This window comes from Coptis chinensis, chromosome 4, assembly GCF_015680905.1.
Source record: "Coptis chinensis isolate HL-2020 chromosome 4, ASM1568090v1, whole genome shotgun sequence".
Taxonomy (NCBI): domain Eukaryota; kingdom Viridiplantae; phylum Streptophyta; class Magnoliopsida; order Ranunculales; family Ranunculaceae; genus Coptis; species Coptis chinensis.
Window position 1 is genome coordinate 97,322,216 of NC_141459.1, and position 15,648 is coordinate 97,337,863.

Below are 15,648 nucleotides of genomic sequence, written 5' to 3' on the forward strand. Positions count from 1 at the left end.
TACGTACCTCCAACACCTCTTTATACAATGCAAATACTAAATATTATTTAAGAGTTGCCTACTTATTGAATCCTATGTGCATCTACCTGTTAAATTATCCGATAAATAGTTCCAGCCTGATAACTCTTGATAAGCAGTACATATGCCCTGTGGTATAACATTCACCTATAAGGTAAGTTTCAGCCCCCATATCCAACTAACAATTAGTGTTACTAAATAAATTGCATATATACTAGGCATATATTATAAAACTTTACGTGATTTCATTAGGAAGATTATTGTGTCATCTTCTATTGTTGGTTTGGTTTGATTGCCAGTATAATTAGTAATGAAGGTGGTGTTGGACTGCTGCTAACTCGCTGGTGATATTTTTGATTTTACTGGTTTTTGAAGCTTAGGAGAAATTATAGCACTGTTATGCATTCCATAGATAGCTCTCCTTGGCTTCAAGTAACCCTATCTATTGAATATTATATGTAGGTACTTCTGTTTTTCTTTTCACCCTTGGTGTCGCGCATCTTGGCCTCGATGGATTATAGATATATGGCCAACTACAAAATCTTTTCAAGGTAAGTGAATTATGTCTGCAAATCCACGTAACAGAGATAATTCTTAGAGTATAATATGGAACTTAACTTCTTGCAATGGGAAAATTGTCAAAATGTTCTTTGTTGTTTGTCTTTGAATCACTTTATCGTATATAACAAATTAAAGTGGTCGAAAGATTCCGGTATGGTAAGAATTAGTAATATATATAATTACTTCATCACACTAAACAATGATTTTCGTCTGTTTGCTCAAAGAACAAAGAGAACACTTAAAGTAGGAATTGCCATTGGAACTACTAATGCTTCAATGGATGAATGGATGTAGATATAAACTTCTGTACATATGTTCTGTAAAAAGGAGTTTTTAAGGCCACATAATTTAATATCCTCATCTTACACTATATTGTAATTGGTCTGCAATATATTTTGATGGTGCTTATGATAGAGGTACTAATACCGGAGCAGCTGCAACCTTATGTAAAAGACATGATGGATGACTTCTAGGTGTAGTTTACAGCAGGTTCAAGGTACCATCCAATAGCTCGCGAAGGCTTTTGCAGTAGGGATAATAGTCTGACATGGAGATTAGAAGAGCACTGTACTATTATTTTAAAAAGCTTTTGAAGAGTGGTTTTTCAAGTGACTTTACAACCAGTTTATAGTTTTTCAAGTGACATTACGTAAATATAATTATAACACTCATAATATAGCTAAATGGGATAATAGGTATGGTGGAATTTGCCCGACCCCCGAGCTGGGTATATAACTTTGTACAACCTATGTGAGCATTCTTTTTGTTGTTTTCCTTATTTTATTTAGTGTTTTTTGATGAATTGCATTCAAATAACCGCTCTCTTGAAAGTGAAAGATTGAATGTCGAGAATGCAAAACTGGCGGAGATTGACATGCTTCAAGAAATTACTAATTAAAGCAAATTGAAGAGCACACCATCCAACATGAGACGATGTTGTTGTTTGGTCGGTGCAAAGGTCTTATCAAATATTTTTTACCTTAGCTTGAGAAGAGGATAAAAGAGTGTGCATATAAAGATTTATTAGATGTTGTTGCTAGAGTACGTCTTGCACCAAGGGACATACCTATCTGATGGCTATTGTAGGATAAAGTTTTAGAGCAGCTCTATATGAGGAGAAAGAGTTGTTTAACTGATGGCCTTCTATGTACTAAATATTTCTTTCAAAACTTGAATGATAATCAATGTACGTGGGATGTTGTTGTAGTTGTTTTTTTTTGGACAGTTTCTATTCCTGATGCGTATTTTGCTGGCCAATTATAAATTCGTAAAAATACGTGTGTAATAGTATAATTTATTGTTCTCTGTTTTTGTTTTCAGAAGAATTTAAGATTTAAAGCATAAAAGACCGCCCCCATGGACACAAAAACACCAAATCTTCTAACAAAGCAGCAATATCAAACAGTCAAATTACCAATGATTTATAGCATTAATAATTCAGTGTATTGTTGTAGATCTTTATGTACAGTCGCTCTATCACCATGATTCACCTGACCAAACACAATTTCAGGATTCCAAGATTACCAAGTGGCCCGTCGACCTAATTTGGCAAAAGTCCGACTTTGTAACATGGCAAAGTTTGGCAACACATAAATGGTCCACTGAGCTCTTAATTCACTCTCTCTATTTTTTTTACTGGTCCACGGGAGTACGGGACCACAATAACAAGTCACAATACAGGACCATGAAAAAAACACAAACTTTACTACTAAACTTACAAAATCTAGACAAGCCCTTAAAAATCACACGTTGTCAGTCAGTTGGCAGTTCACATCGAACTCTCCGAAAATCTCTCCTTTTATTTAATTTTATTATCTGCAGTCAACTTTAGGTAAAAAATACTTCTTTCTTTTTGTTATTTCTTAAAATTGAAAACCCTAGTTAATTGGACATGAATTTTTTTCACTTTAAATGATAAAATTGGAGTGAGTTTTAGCTGGGTAGTTGAAATTAAGTGATGGGTTAGTAGTTTGATCGTGTTTTTGGAGTTGATTTTGGTATTTTTGTGTTGGTTTGACTTTGGAACTGTTAAAAATTGTAAATTTTAGGATTTTGAATTGTGAAAATCAGTGGTGAGCATGTAATTCGTATCAATTTGGATTATTTTGTTGTGATTTGATGTATTTTGTGGTTTTAATTTGTCAGAAAATTGAAGTAATGAAGAAATGGACCGTGGGGGAAGGAAATCGAACCTATAAGGCTTCATAATAAAGGTGCGACATATATAATAGCTGCCGTTTTATTTTTTCATTGGGTCTCCTTAAGTTTAGAGTCTGATTAAGTTTAGATTAAGTTTTGAATTTTCTGATATTGATTATCATGATAGCAAATGGTTAGTCACTTAAGGTTGTTCCGCTCTAGCACTTAAGGTAATTTAAGGACAACAATATCCTTAAATTACCATCGTCTTAGTTCAAGTTTAACCATCAGACTTTTTCTAAATATCATGGGGATGCGAACCATCGTGTTACTGTTTCTGTGAAGGAGGGATGAACACATTGTTTTCCTACTAGGGCATGCATCTTTGTTGTTTGAGCTGGAGGGAGCTTCTGTGAGTAAGTTATCGCTCAATCAGGATGTTTTGTTGTTTGAGATGGAGCAGAAAATTCTTTGTGTTTTTCTGCTTAGTCAGGATGTTTGACTAAAAGGATTTAGTGGAGAAAAATCAAAGTTGGACCATTAGGATTATATATTTATGTAAGATGTTTATTTTGTTATACCAAACATTGGGAAGCGTTATTATTTAGCTGTTCTTGTGGAAAGTTTGAGTTATATTTTTTTCTAGCTGTTTACATTAAGTTACCAGATTTTTTTTCTTCACTGGTCCCCCTCACCCTCCAAGTTCATACTCCAGACTTATTATATTCTCTCTTTTTTCAGAAAAGTGTCCGATGGAGCAATCAAAAAATTATAACCAATTTCAGTACAGTGCGGCAGAGAATAGAAATGATGGACTTAGCACTTCAAATCAGAGATTTCTGCATGACCCATCGGGCTCCATAAACACAAACATTAGGCCACCAGATTTCACTTCATCAAGAGGAACTAAAGCTGTGAATTTCTCCATTCAGACAGGTGAGGAGTTTGCTCTGGAATTTATGCGAGATCGAGCGATTCCCAGAAAGCCTTCCATTCCAAACGTGGCTGGTGATTCGAGCAATGCGTCAACCTATATGGATCTCAAGGGAATTATAGGAATTAGTCACGGAGGATCTGACAGTGGATCAGATATGTCGATGTTTTCTACAGTTGAGAAGGGCCGTGCTAAGGAGTTTGAGAAGAAGGCCTCCTATGGACATGAAAACAGAACTTACTATGACTCTCTGCGACTAGGTCCACGTACCTTGTCCCGGAATGGCAGTAGTCAGAATTTTTCTCATGGCTATGCTTCTTCAGGAGCTTCCGATAGTTCATCATCAAAGATTAAGTTTCTCTGCAGCTTTGGTGGTAAAATCTTACCCCGTCCCAGTGATGGAAGGCTTAGATATGTGGGAGGTGATACACGTATTATTCGGATAAGCAAATCCATTTCCTGGCAGGAACTTTTACAAAAGACTGTGCTAATTTTCAACCAAGCTCATACCATCAAATATCAGCTTCCTGGGGAGGATCTTGATGCATTAGTTTCGGTATCTTGTGATGAGGATCTGCAGAATATGTTAGAGGAATGTAGTGTCCTAGAACATGGAAGTCAATCGCAGAAACCTAGGATGTTCCTTGTATCCACATCAGAGTTAGATGATCCTCATTTCGGTCTGGGTAGCATGGATGGTGATTCTGAAATGCAGTATGTAGTTGCTGTCAATGGCATGGACCTTGGACCAAAACAAATTCAAGTGGACAGTTAGCAAGTACTTCAGCAAATGATTTGGATCAATTACTTGGCCTTAATGCGGAAAGTGAGATGAGTAGAGCTGCAAGAGATTCAACTAGGACTAGTGCATTCCCTTTTGCAAGTTCTCCTGCACCTCCCACTACTACCGCACACATTTTAACTGAAGGATTACATTCAGCCACTTCTGTGCCAGAGAAGGGAGTTTCATTCTTGGATCCAATTGACAGTGTGAAACACCAGGAATCTGTACCGGTTCTACTGGCGCCCGATGCTTTGGTGCAAAGACATAAGTCCAATGATGAAGACAGTGACAGCTTTTTTGATGGAGCAGCTAACGTTGGATATACTGCCTCGGAGGCTGATTCGACTGAATTTGGCTATGAGCCACCTGTACCACCTCAGAGGGTTTTCCATTCTGAGAGGATTCCCCAAAAGCAGGCACAGCCCGAATTACAAAATCGATTGTCCAAGTCTGATGATTCCTTTGGTTCTCAGTTACGGATGTCACATTCACGTTCTGGCGTGTCACAGCAGGAGCCAATCACTGAATCCGTTGATAAAGTGAATGAAGTTAATTTGGCTTCCCAGATGGAGCCGCCAGTTTCCTCAGAAAAACACTGCAGGCTCCAAGGGTTGAAGAGGGTCTAGAGCAACTTGAGAAGTTTAAAGAGTTGGCTAATACAATTAGTACCAAGAGTGCACATGAGCTGAAGTCAGAATCTAAGAACTCTGAGTTGAATAGTCCAGGAACAATCACGATGGATGATCAAAATATCATTAAGATGGATGGGGTTTATCAAGAGAGTGACATTTGTAAGCCACAAGATACTTTCGTAAATGATGGTGGACCGGCTAGAGTCAGAACTAACTTGAAAGAAGTCTCTCATGACGAATCAAAAACAGCTGAAATCAACTCATCAGCTAGGCAAGTAACTTCTAAGCAATGTGAGGACCCTGCATCTATCCTACCAGAGCTTCATTGGGGTGAGATAGCTTCCAGTGACGCACATAGTAATGATGTCCTTGAGCAATCAAATAATACCGTTCAGGTAGGGGCCTCCACTAAAGATGCACCTCAAGTTGAGTCCTCGGTTGCCAAGCGTTCTGCTCGAGAGCGTGGAGATATTCTTATTGACATCAACGACCGGTTCCCTCGGGATTTCCTGTCAGATATATTTTCAAAGGAAAGATCGACTGAAGACTCCTCTAGCATAAGTCCGTTGTACAGTGATGGAACTGGATTGAGCATGAACATGGAAAACCATGATCCTAAACATTGGTCATTCTTTCAGAATTTAGCACAGGATGAGTTTGTTAGAAATGATGTTTCTCTTATGGATCAGGACCATCTTGGATATTCGTCTCCACTTACTAAAGTTGACGAAGGGAGTTCTGGAGCCTATAATTTTCCACAACTAACGACCGACGTGAATGCCTTGGGACCTGTGGATTCTCAAATTTTTTTTGAGGAGGAAATTCAGCAGGAACCATCTGTTGCTTCACAGGTCAAGGGAACTGAGTTTGTGCAGTTTGATGAAATGTCCTATGCAAAAACAGGGGAGAATCCAGGAACTCCGGAGTCAGATTATGAGGTAATTGTCTATTTCCACTGATTTGTGTTTTAAATGCATTCTTCCTTTCCAGAAATAATAATAATTAGAATCACTATCCTGCTGCCAGATTTTTAAATGTGAATCTGCTTGATGCTTTCAGGATGGAAAGTTAAGAAATGATGATTTTGGTGGATCTCTTCTCAATTCTTCTCTTGGAGAATTCGATATCAACTTACAGGTATGATCCTTTGGTATGATTGTTCATGAATGATTAACAAGCATTTTTTTTTTTCATTTTTTTGGTAAGTAAAATTTATTGGTTAGGATGTAAATAAATACAAATGCGAGAGGAATCTCACTTACAGGGGGTAACCAGTTATACACTGGAGGACAGACACCTCCCATGGTGTAATGCCCCTTCTAAGAAGCACCTTAATAAATATATATGCCCCAATGACAACCCAATTACAAACTCTCAACCACCTACAATCCGAATATTAAACCAGAGATCCCAATTTTTCCCCCACCACCAGCAACTACACCATTGCTAGCGAAACATTCAGTTATCGTACCTGATTATCTTCATTTCTCTCTATGATAGGCTAATAGTTGTCCAAATCAAGCCCCATAGTGTGCTCGATCCCACTCCTTAAATGTTATTTCCAAGTATTTCCCCAAAGAGTTTCTCAAGGCCATTTCTTCCTAAACCAGATGATACTCCCAACTTTCCTGCTAATGGCACGACCATGTATTTGATCCAATCGTGAGAGTCATCAGTGTTTTGGCAATTGTACGTTCTCTTCGCAATTTCACCAACATTCCTTCAATAAGATTTTCATTCTGCAACATCCAACGGCGATCGTCCAAGTCAAATGAACCGGTTCCTACTCCTGCAGTACCGCTGCTAGATAGCTCAACACCATCGCCTCGAGATACTTTGCCATGAAAAGCAGCGTCCACTACTTCGGTAGACCTCACACCTACTGCCCCAACCTCATTATACATGCTTACCATGCTGCTGTTGACTCCCTCCAAAGGATGTTTTTGCATCAACCCGTTACCACCACTGTCCTCCAACATAGCATGCACTCCAGTGACCACCTCTGTAACTATTTCACTGTGTTGCAGCTCCCCCAGGCCATTCGTAGTCACGCCCGTGGCACCACAAACTCTTCAACTTCCAATACATCCTCCTTTTCCGTTGCTACATTGACCTGCAGAGAATTCTGCCCCACCTCAAAGGGATTCTCTCATTTCTCCATCCTATCTGCACTTACCTGTGAGTAATGGCATGAATCCTCTGTGGTTCAGTTTGAGGTTCTAGAGAAAACGAGTTCTTCTCTTCCTCTTCTAATCTTTTGATTGATCTTCGAATTAGTTTTCATTGATGGACTCTTCTGCATCTCTTGGACTGGACGTTTGCCCTTTTAGCTAGTAGTTGGGCCTCCATTAATAGGCTGTCCAACTTAGAAACAGTGATCGGGCCTGGAACAGATGCTCCAGCATCAATTTCACTTTCTGAAAGGCTAGAAATGGGCCCATCCAAGGCCTTCCCGCTGAAGGTGACACGACACTATGTGAAGCACACAGGCTTAGATGATCACTGTGCAATGTGCATTAATCAATATTTTCTCTATTAGTGGGATAAACTGGTTCTCTGGATTGTCTGTGTTGAGGTGAAATGCGACAAATATGTTGCTTTGTCAACTCCGTTCTTTATATGAAAATCCATTTACATAATTAATTAGTAATGTTACTAGGATCTTTGTTTAGCTGTGGTGGATATACAGTTTTCCAAGTGTGTTCTTACCGAATCTTCTGATCGCAGCTATTTGCGATCCACTCTCAAAATGTGGGAGTGCAGTTTTTGACAGGGTCTTCGACCCTCCTAAATGGTTCTGTTAACCTAGGCCCTTGCCTTTGTCTTTTTAACAAATGACCCAATACTAGTGAGTTTTTGTCCTCTCACTTTATCTTCATTTGCATTGGTATTGAGTTATTTTGTGTTAGTTTAGAATTTAGATAAAAAACTCATGACTAACTATATCTCAAGTAATAGTCACATGATCTGAAGAAAGATTCCACTTCCATGAAGTTATACTGGATCTTCTTACATTATTTTGTAAATCTTGTCAGCTGCAGTTGAAACTATTTATTGCAATTAAATATTGGAGGTAGTCCTTTGAAATGTGTTAATTTTGACGGTCCATTATAGATCATAAAGAATGAAGATCTTGAAGAGCTGAAGGAACTTGGTTCTGGCACATTCGGGACTGTCTATCATGGAAAGTGGAGGGGTACTGATGTTGCGATTAAGAGAATAAAGAAGAGCTGCTTCACTGGTCGATCATCAGAGCAAGAGAGATTGGTGAGAACCTCACTCGTGTTATGTTCAAAATAATTATCAGCCCTTCTCTCTATTCTTGTGTTTAAAGTAAATAAGAAATATATTACGGTCCGTTCGTCTTTTGAAGGTATGCAAGCTGAAAAGATGGAGTTCTTACAGCTTTCTATCTTCAATAAGCTTTCATGCTTTTCATATGGATGTAGCCTTTATATTTTGAGGCCCCGCCATTGACCTTTATTATGGTTTATTTGTTACATAGTAATTTTTTTTAATGTATGTCGATGCTCTCCCAGACGGTGGAGTTTTGGCGAGAAGCTGATATCCTCTCAAAGCTTCACCATCCAAATGTGGTGGCATTTTATGGTGTTGTTCAAAATGGTCCAGGGGCTACTTTAGCAACTGTAGCAGAATTCATGGTCAATGGTTCCCTTAGGCATGTTTTACTACGCAAGGACAGGTACTTTCTTTGTGCTTTCGATGAAATTTTTTAAGTATGATTTTGGCTTTAATCTCTAATCCCACTCCCCCTTTTTTCTTTTCAGGTATCTTGATCGTCGAAAGCGGCTCATCATTGCTATGGATGCAGCTTTTGGAATGGAATATTTGCATTCCAAAAATATTGTGCATTTTGATTTGAAATGTGATAATTTGCTTGTGAACCTGAAAGATCCTCAACGGCCTATTTGCAAGGTAATTATTATGTTCTTAAGAAAAAGCTTTTGTAAGGTCTAAACTTCTAATGGTTTCACCGTTCACCATGGGAAGTAATACGTCAGGAACCACTTGTTAGTGGAGGGATTTTGGTGATTGTTTGCTTATCTACTCCTGTATTGGGGATGTTTACAACCTAAAGAAGTGTATTCTCATCCAAACATATCCACTCTACCCCGTATGTAAACTTTCTCGCACAGATCTTGTGTTGAAGTTGTAATATTCTCCTACACCTCTCCCTGTTGTAGAAGTGTAGAACACCATGTAGTTTCCCAAGAAATGTGAATTTGTGTGGTGAATCAAACTTACCTCAAATAAAAGATTCCGGAGCTGCAAGAGCGCTGTTATCTCAATTTTCCACTGCAGTGATGCATATGATGCCATAACAAGATTGACACATCTTTGAACAAATAAATCTGCTTTTGAACAGGTTGGAGATTTTGGTTTGTCAAAAATAAAGAGAAATACCCTTGTTACTGGTGGAGTGAGGGGAACCTTGCCGTGGATGGCCCCGGAGCTATTGAATGGCAGTAGCAGCAAGGTTTCTGAAAAGGTAAGCTACCATTGTGATTTGCATATTTAGCTTTTTCATAGGCCTAGTGACATTATCTTAGAAATCTGGTTATTATCTTCTGGTCTTAAACTTTAGTACTTGGTCCTGTCCACGACTAATCGACAATGTACTCAAAAACACGCCTAGGCTCTCGCTTAGCTTCTACCTGCCCCTCTAAACTACCTAGCCACATTTATTTTTTAATGAAAGACTGATCCCACTAGATTAAAATATGCATGACCATGCCTGGTTGGTAGCTACAAAAGTTGATAGGGCGTTGCGAATAAGCCCATCTTGCTAAGCTTAGTGGCCCATGAATGACTAGTACAACTAGTTACACTAAAATTAACTGAAATAAAAGACAAGGATAAATTTCTAATGTTCTCCAAAATAGGCCTCCATATCCAATCATATGAAGCGTCAGGTTGGTTAAACATGTTCAAAATTTGCATACTGTTCCAAAATGACAATGGTATCCTTGTTGTCTTGCATATCCCATTGCAAACTCAGCTGCAAGGAGTTGAGCTTCAAACTTGGATGTAGTGTGTCCTTTTTGCGTGGCAGCTGCAATGCATGTCCCATTCCAATGCCTGACCTAGGTCCATACTGGAATTGATAATTATTATTCAATGGCAGGTTGATGTGTTCTCTTTTGGAATTGTACTATGGGAGATTCTCACGGGTGAGGAACCTTATGCGAACATGCACTACGGGGCAATTATAGGTATGTACTTCATATTCCTTTAAGGTGCTTGTTTGATAAGTATTTTGAAAGCTCAATCGTTGGGGTTTGGGTTGACATATTTATCATTGGTCCATTCTCAAGGATGGAAAAGCCTAATAAGGAAATTGAGACAGGATGGCTACAGTTATCTGGTGGTCAATCTTGTCAAATGTTGCATTTTTATTGTTCAAGAAGCCGAAATCGTCACATAAGCAGGATTCCTGAGAAAGCCAATTTAAATCACCATTAAGTAGGCCATACAGCCATAGCGTTCATATATTGGTATTTTTTTATTACTCGTAAGGCAGACTGGTCTGTTTTACTGTTTGACGCTGCAACCTTTTTGTACTTTTGCTTACTAGAGGAGCATCTCATATTTCTTTTCATGGAGATATTGGTCTGGTATCGACTGACACTTACCATGTACTTGCAGGTGGTATTGTAAGTAACACACTTAGGCCACCAGTGCCCAGCTTCTGTGACTTCGGAATGGAAAAGGTTGATGGAAGAGTGTTGGGCTCCTGACCCTGTTGCTCGACCATCGTTCAGTGAAATAGCCAGTCGTTTAAGAGTGATGTCTTCAAAGGCACCAAGCAAATGATAGTTTTACCCAATTTTCACCTTATTTGTATGTTTTACACCATTATTTATTATGATTCATGTTATTATTGTGCTACTTGAGTGTATTATATAATTATACTAGCTGGCATTATAAGAGGTATGTAATATGAAAGGGGGCTTCTTGTTTGCGAGTGTAAAGAGCTTGGCTGGGTGAACCATCATCATATTGTTGTTTTTGGTTTCCGAAAATTATTATCATATCGTTGTGATTGTGGAAAAGTTGAGAAAAATCAACTGTTCATTTTTTGAACAATACACTGGGGTTATGGCATACCCGTACGTAACTTGCATTAGAATCGAAGGTGGAAACAAAATGTGACTGGTAAAGTTGTGTGTTGATGCTTTTGTATAGTTCCTTCCTTATTATCTGTCATATCATTGTTATATTGTGGAGAACAGATCTGTTTGTTCTGACTGTTCAATCCTTTAATAGTTAAGAAAAAAAAAAAAAAAAAAAAAAAAAAAAAAGGGTAAAATGATGAGGGAGAATTAAGATGTTTGTTTTCAATCCATATTCCATACTAACGTATAAAGCGGGTTTGTGGATCAATGTGCATTAATTTCTGCTTAAATTTAAATAGGAAATTGTTCTGAAGTTGCCGTCAAAGCTAAACCAAGGCAAACAAGCATCTGTTGGAATGAGAAGCTTGCCTAAGCTCATAAAATGGAACTTCGATAAATCTCGAATAGAATTGAGGAATGCTAAGAATTAAGTATGTACAAATCTCGCTACAGTATACCACTAACTACTGTACGAGTGTAGGACCTTGGAGGTATGGAGAGCTAAACATGAACGAATGCACACACACAATCTGTTACGAAATATATTGCAGAATATGGGACAGTTGAACATGTCTTCGATCTATATAATTGTATAAAGTTAAGTTGGAATTAATTTAAGTTGTAATTTCGTTGACTACTGATAAAAAATATGTTCTCAAACCTAAAATCATGCATGTTGTGGTAAATTTCAACTTGTTCCAATTCTCCAGTTGGCATAATTAATTGTCAACCTAACATGTGTAGCAGAGTAGGTCCATTTTTCTTCCCCTCTTCTTCATCACTGGACTCTGGAGCTGCAAATCACGCATGCAACGGGATTGAACTCCTTCTCATCAGTATCCAGGACTTTATTTGTTATTCGTTATTGTTATCAAGTTATAATAAGCAAAATAAATGTAAATGTCTCTTACTTTCAAAGGTACTTAAAAATGGGAGCAGACATGGCGGTGGAACTTGACTGACTGAAAATTGAGTAGCTAATCTATTACACATTCCAGGTACATGCTTGTCCCTTAAATTATTGGATAGTTCATTTCATTTAAAATGTCACTTTTTAGATTCAATAGTTCATTCCATTCAAGTTAGTATTAGGTAATTAAGATTACATTTGGTCCAGGAAACTGCCAAAACAAGTCCATTTTACAATTGTGAAGGACCATACTTTGTTTTGCTTGAACTTTAGATTAGAGACCTTATTCAGGTACTTTATTTTCTTAAACTTGAATTACTTGGAAACCGGATTATAATGCTCTGGAGACTGGAGCCCATCTTTTTATAACTTAGGCTTTGTTCCCACTTTATGATTCTATTTGGCTTAGAATTAATTAACTGGATATTGCAGATTGGGCTTTGGCCTCATGACGACTTTTGACTGCGTGCAATTTGTTTAGAAAGAAGTTTTGATACTTTTTATGAGTAAAAGAAAATTTGATTCATATGGTTTGTGTGTGTGTGTGTGTGTGTGTGTGTGTGTGTTTTTGGTAATGTAGCAAAAGTATAGCTTATGGAATCGTTGAATTAGAAATCCTTTGTAACATTTTTTTCTGCTCACTCACAAAATCTTTAGATGAATTTCTTGATAGACCTTACTATTTAATTTTTTTGATCGGTGATAAACCTTACTAGCTCGCTTGATGAATGCCAGTTTCTGTCCACCGCATTTTCATATTTTTCTTCATCTTGTCATTGGTTGAACAGCTACTCGTAGCTATACCGCATCATCAAAGATTATGAAGAATCCTAGTAGACTAGAAGAGGATGATGACAGCTTGGAATCAATTAATAAGATCATGAGTGAACTAGCAAAAGAGAAGCCCCAACTATTTTCAAATGAGCAGCTTAAGAGCTTTACATCAAATTTCGAGAGTAAAGTGGGTTTTGGTGCATTTGGAGATGTCTACAAAGGTCAATTTCCTGACGGTGCGCAAATTGTTGTTAAGGTTTTGAAAAACAACATGCCAGATGTAAAGCAAAAGCAGGATGTAACGAGACAACAATTTATAGCTGAAGTGAGCACAATGGGAAGAACTTACCATCACAACCTAATTAAACTGTATGGATTTTGCTATGATGACAACATAAAGGCGCTTGTTTATGAGTACATGGAGAATGGATCACTGGATAAGGTTTTGTATGAGAACTACCTAAGGGTAGAGTGGATAGACTTAGATGTCATTGCTATTGAAGTAGCCAAGGGACTCTCTTACTTGCACGAGAATTGCAGGCCGATAATAATTCACCATGATATAAAGGCCACGAATGTGTTGCTTGACTCAATTCTTTCTCCTAAGATTACAGATTTTGGATTGGCCAAACTTTGTAACATGAATGTAAGTTAAGTCGCACAGAGCAGATTCAGAGGGACAGAGGGTTACGCTGCTCCGGAGGTTTGCTTGGGAGCAAAAGCAATAACGTATAAATGCGATGTTTACAGCTTTGGAATGATGTTGTTTGAAATCTTGAGGAGGAAAAGGAATCACGAAGACCAAAATTGGTTTCCAGGACAATTTTGGGGATACTTTGAGAAGGGACAACTCGGCGAAATTCTTACAGAATGTAGCATCGGTGAGAATGATAAAGAGCAAGCAAAAAGATTATCTATGGTTGCGTTACTATGTTCTCAAAGTCATCCACAAGAAAGACCTTTAATGAGCGATGTGGTGAAGATGCTCGAGGGTGTAATTAAGCTTCAGCCGCTACGTATGAATCCATTTCCGTATTATGACTCTTCTTCCAGTGAAAGCAGCATGAGTGGTGATTCCACAAGTACTCGTGGTCGTGCAGTACCCTCAGTAGTTTCACCCGACTTTAATAAAAGGTACTTATCACAACTTGGGATTTCTTTTTTTAAAATTTGGCGTTGGATGCTCAATTTAGCTTGAACATCAAACATTTCTCAAGTTTAATTACTAATCAATGTAGTTTAATGCTATCTGACCAAATAACAAACACATTTAATTTCACGAAGAGCAATATAGCATCATCAATGGTGCCTTGGAATTTTGAAGATGCAAAGTTCAGAAAACAACCCTCCACTGGTATGTGAAAAATTATTTGCCATTCCTTAACCAAAATTGCTGCAATATTTGCACACAATCATAGCTATCATGAGATGACATATGTTGTTGCGTATTGTTTGTACAAATAAATTTAAATATCCATCGCACATAATTATAACAGTCGTGACTCTATGGAATCTTATCTCCTTTTAGATCAATCTTCTCCTCGCACCCAGTGTTGAGATGATGAGATGTGAGACTAACATTGGAGGTCAGGATAGTTGGGCCAAGACCGTTGGTGTTGCTCTTAGAGTTAGAGATGTAGTAACCTGATGCTTTGACATTAGTATAAAGTAAAAACTATTACATGAATAGAACTCTCTTACCCTTTCCATTATTTTTTCAGCCTACATGAAGAGGATTCGACCGATAAGGAATTTGCGTTCAGTCGCACTTTGAGACAACCTCTTCAGGGTTCTACAGTTGATGAAAAGGTCTTTATATCTACAAGAATGCTCAATACTGAGAACTTATTCATATTCCACTTCCAAAGAGTTATACTTGATCTTAGTTATAAAGCCTGTCACCTGCAGTTGAAACTATTCATTACGATGAAGTAGTAGACACTTCATCTACCTGAGCTTCATTGGGATGAGATTACTTGCAATTTCTCACATGGTAAATGATGTCAATGAGCATTGAAAGTTTTCTGTTCAGGTAGGGGCCTCTGTGAAAGATGTTCCTCAAGTTGAATACTCTGTTGCCAAGAGTTCCACTCCAGAGCATGGAGAAATTCTTATTGACATCAACGACCAGTTCCCTCGTGATTTTCAATTTTCATATGTAAGATTGACTCTGAGGATGACTCTGGCATTAATTCATTGTACATAGATGGAACTGATTTTGGTGAATCTCTTGTGGATTTTACTCCAGAAGATTTTGATAATACTAGTTACCAGGTATGGTTCTTCAGTATGATTGTTCATGACTGAACTATAGTGAGTTCTTATCCCCAACTTTCTCTTTATTTGCATTTGTAATGAGTTTATTTTGGTGTTGCTTTAAATGAAGGCCAGACCTTATAATTAATTATTAATACATAGTATTGATATCAAGTAGTACTGTAATATCTGAAGAATAATATTACTTCCAAGAAGTTATGCTAGATCTACTTACGTTAGATTTTAAATCCTCTTAACTGCAGTTGAAACTTGAAACTAGTTATTATCATGCATTATTGAAGTTAGTTCTTTGAAATGCGTTAATTTTGAGAATTTGAGGGTCCATTATAGATCATATGGAATGAAGATCTTGAAGTGCGGGAGGAACTTGGTTCTAATAAATTTGAATCTGTCTATCATGGAATTTGGAGAGACATAAATGTTGCGATTAAGAGAATAGGAGAGAGAAGCTTCACTGGTCAATCCAGGGAGAGATTGGTGAG

The 15,648-nt window shown here is 37.8% G+C and overlaps 2 protein-coding genes and 1 pseudogene across 3 annotated transcripts; all 3 read left to right on the forward strand.

Annotated features, from left to right (window-relative positions):
- The first annotated feature begins 2,423 nt into the window (after window positions 1–2,423).
- LOC147506012 (RAF-like serine/threonine-protein kinase 24) lies at window positions 2,424–11,142 on the forward strand. Its single transcript, XM_086558355.1, is given in 12 exon segments — window positions 2,424–2,792; window positions 3,460–4,404; window positions 4,407–5,058; window positions 5,061–6,006; window positions 6,128–6,205; window positions 8,183–8,335; window positions 8,608–8,771; window positions 8,857–9,004; window positions 9,456–9,578; window positions 10,215–10,302; window positions 10,736–10,785; window positions 10,787–11,142. Coding segments are annotated over 11 exon segments (3,453 nt in total). The 5' UTR covers window positions 2,424–2,792; window positions 3,460–3,470; the 3' UTR covers window positions 10,904–11,142.
- A 425-nt stretch (window positions 11,143–11,567) lies between these two features.
- Window positions 11,568–15,639, forward strand: LOC147506013 (putative LRR receptor-like serine/threonine-protein kinase At1g53430). 2 transcript variants are annotated; one of them, XR_015193553.1, is made up of 5 exons: window positions 11,568–12,203; window positions 12,904–14,023; window positions 14,611–14,698; window positions 14,922–15,163; window positions 15,497–15,639. XR_015193553.1 is itself a non-coding variant. In XM_086558354.1 (4 exons), exons 2-4 carry the CDS (start codon window positions 13,647–13,649, stop codon window positions 15,093–15,095), a joined length of 639 nt encoding a protein of 212 aa, XP_086414480.1. In that variant the 5' UTR covers window positions 11,568–12,203; window positions 12,904–13,646; the 3' UTR covers window positions 15,096–15,176. The 2 variants fall into 2 exon arrangements, 1 of the variants encoding a protein (XP_086414480.1); XM_086558354.1 differs by lacking the exon at window positions 15,497–15,639 and having other exon boundaries at window positions 14,922–15,176.
- On the forward strand, window positions 12,106–13,544 carry LOC147506014 (LEAF RUST 10 DISEASE-RESISTANCE LOCUS RECEPTOR-LIKE PROTEIN KINASE-like 2.4 pseudogene; annotated as a pseudogene).
- Window positions 15,640–15,648: the final 9 nt, after the last annotated feature.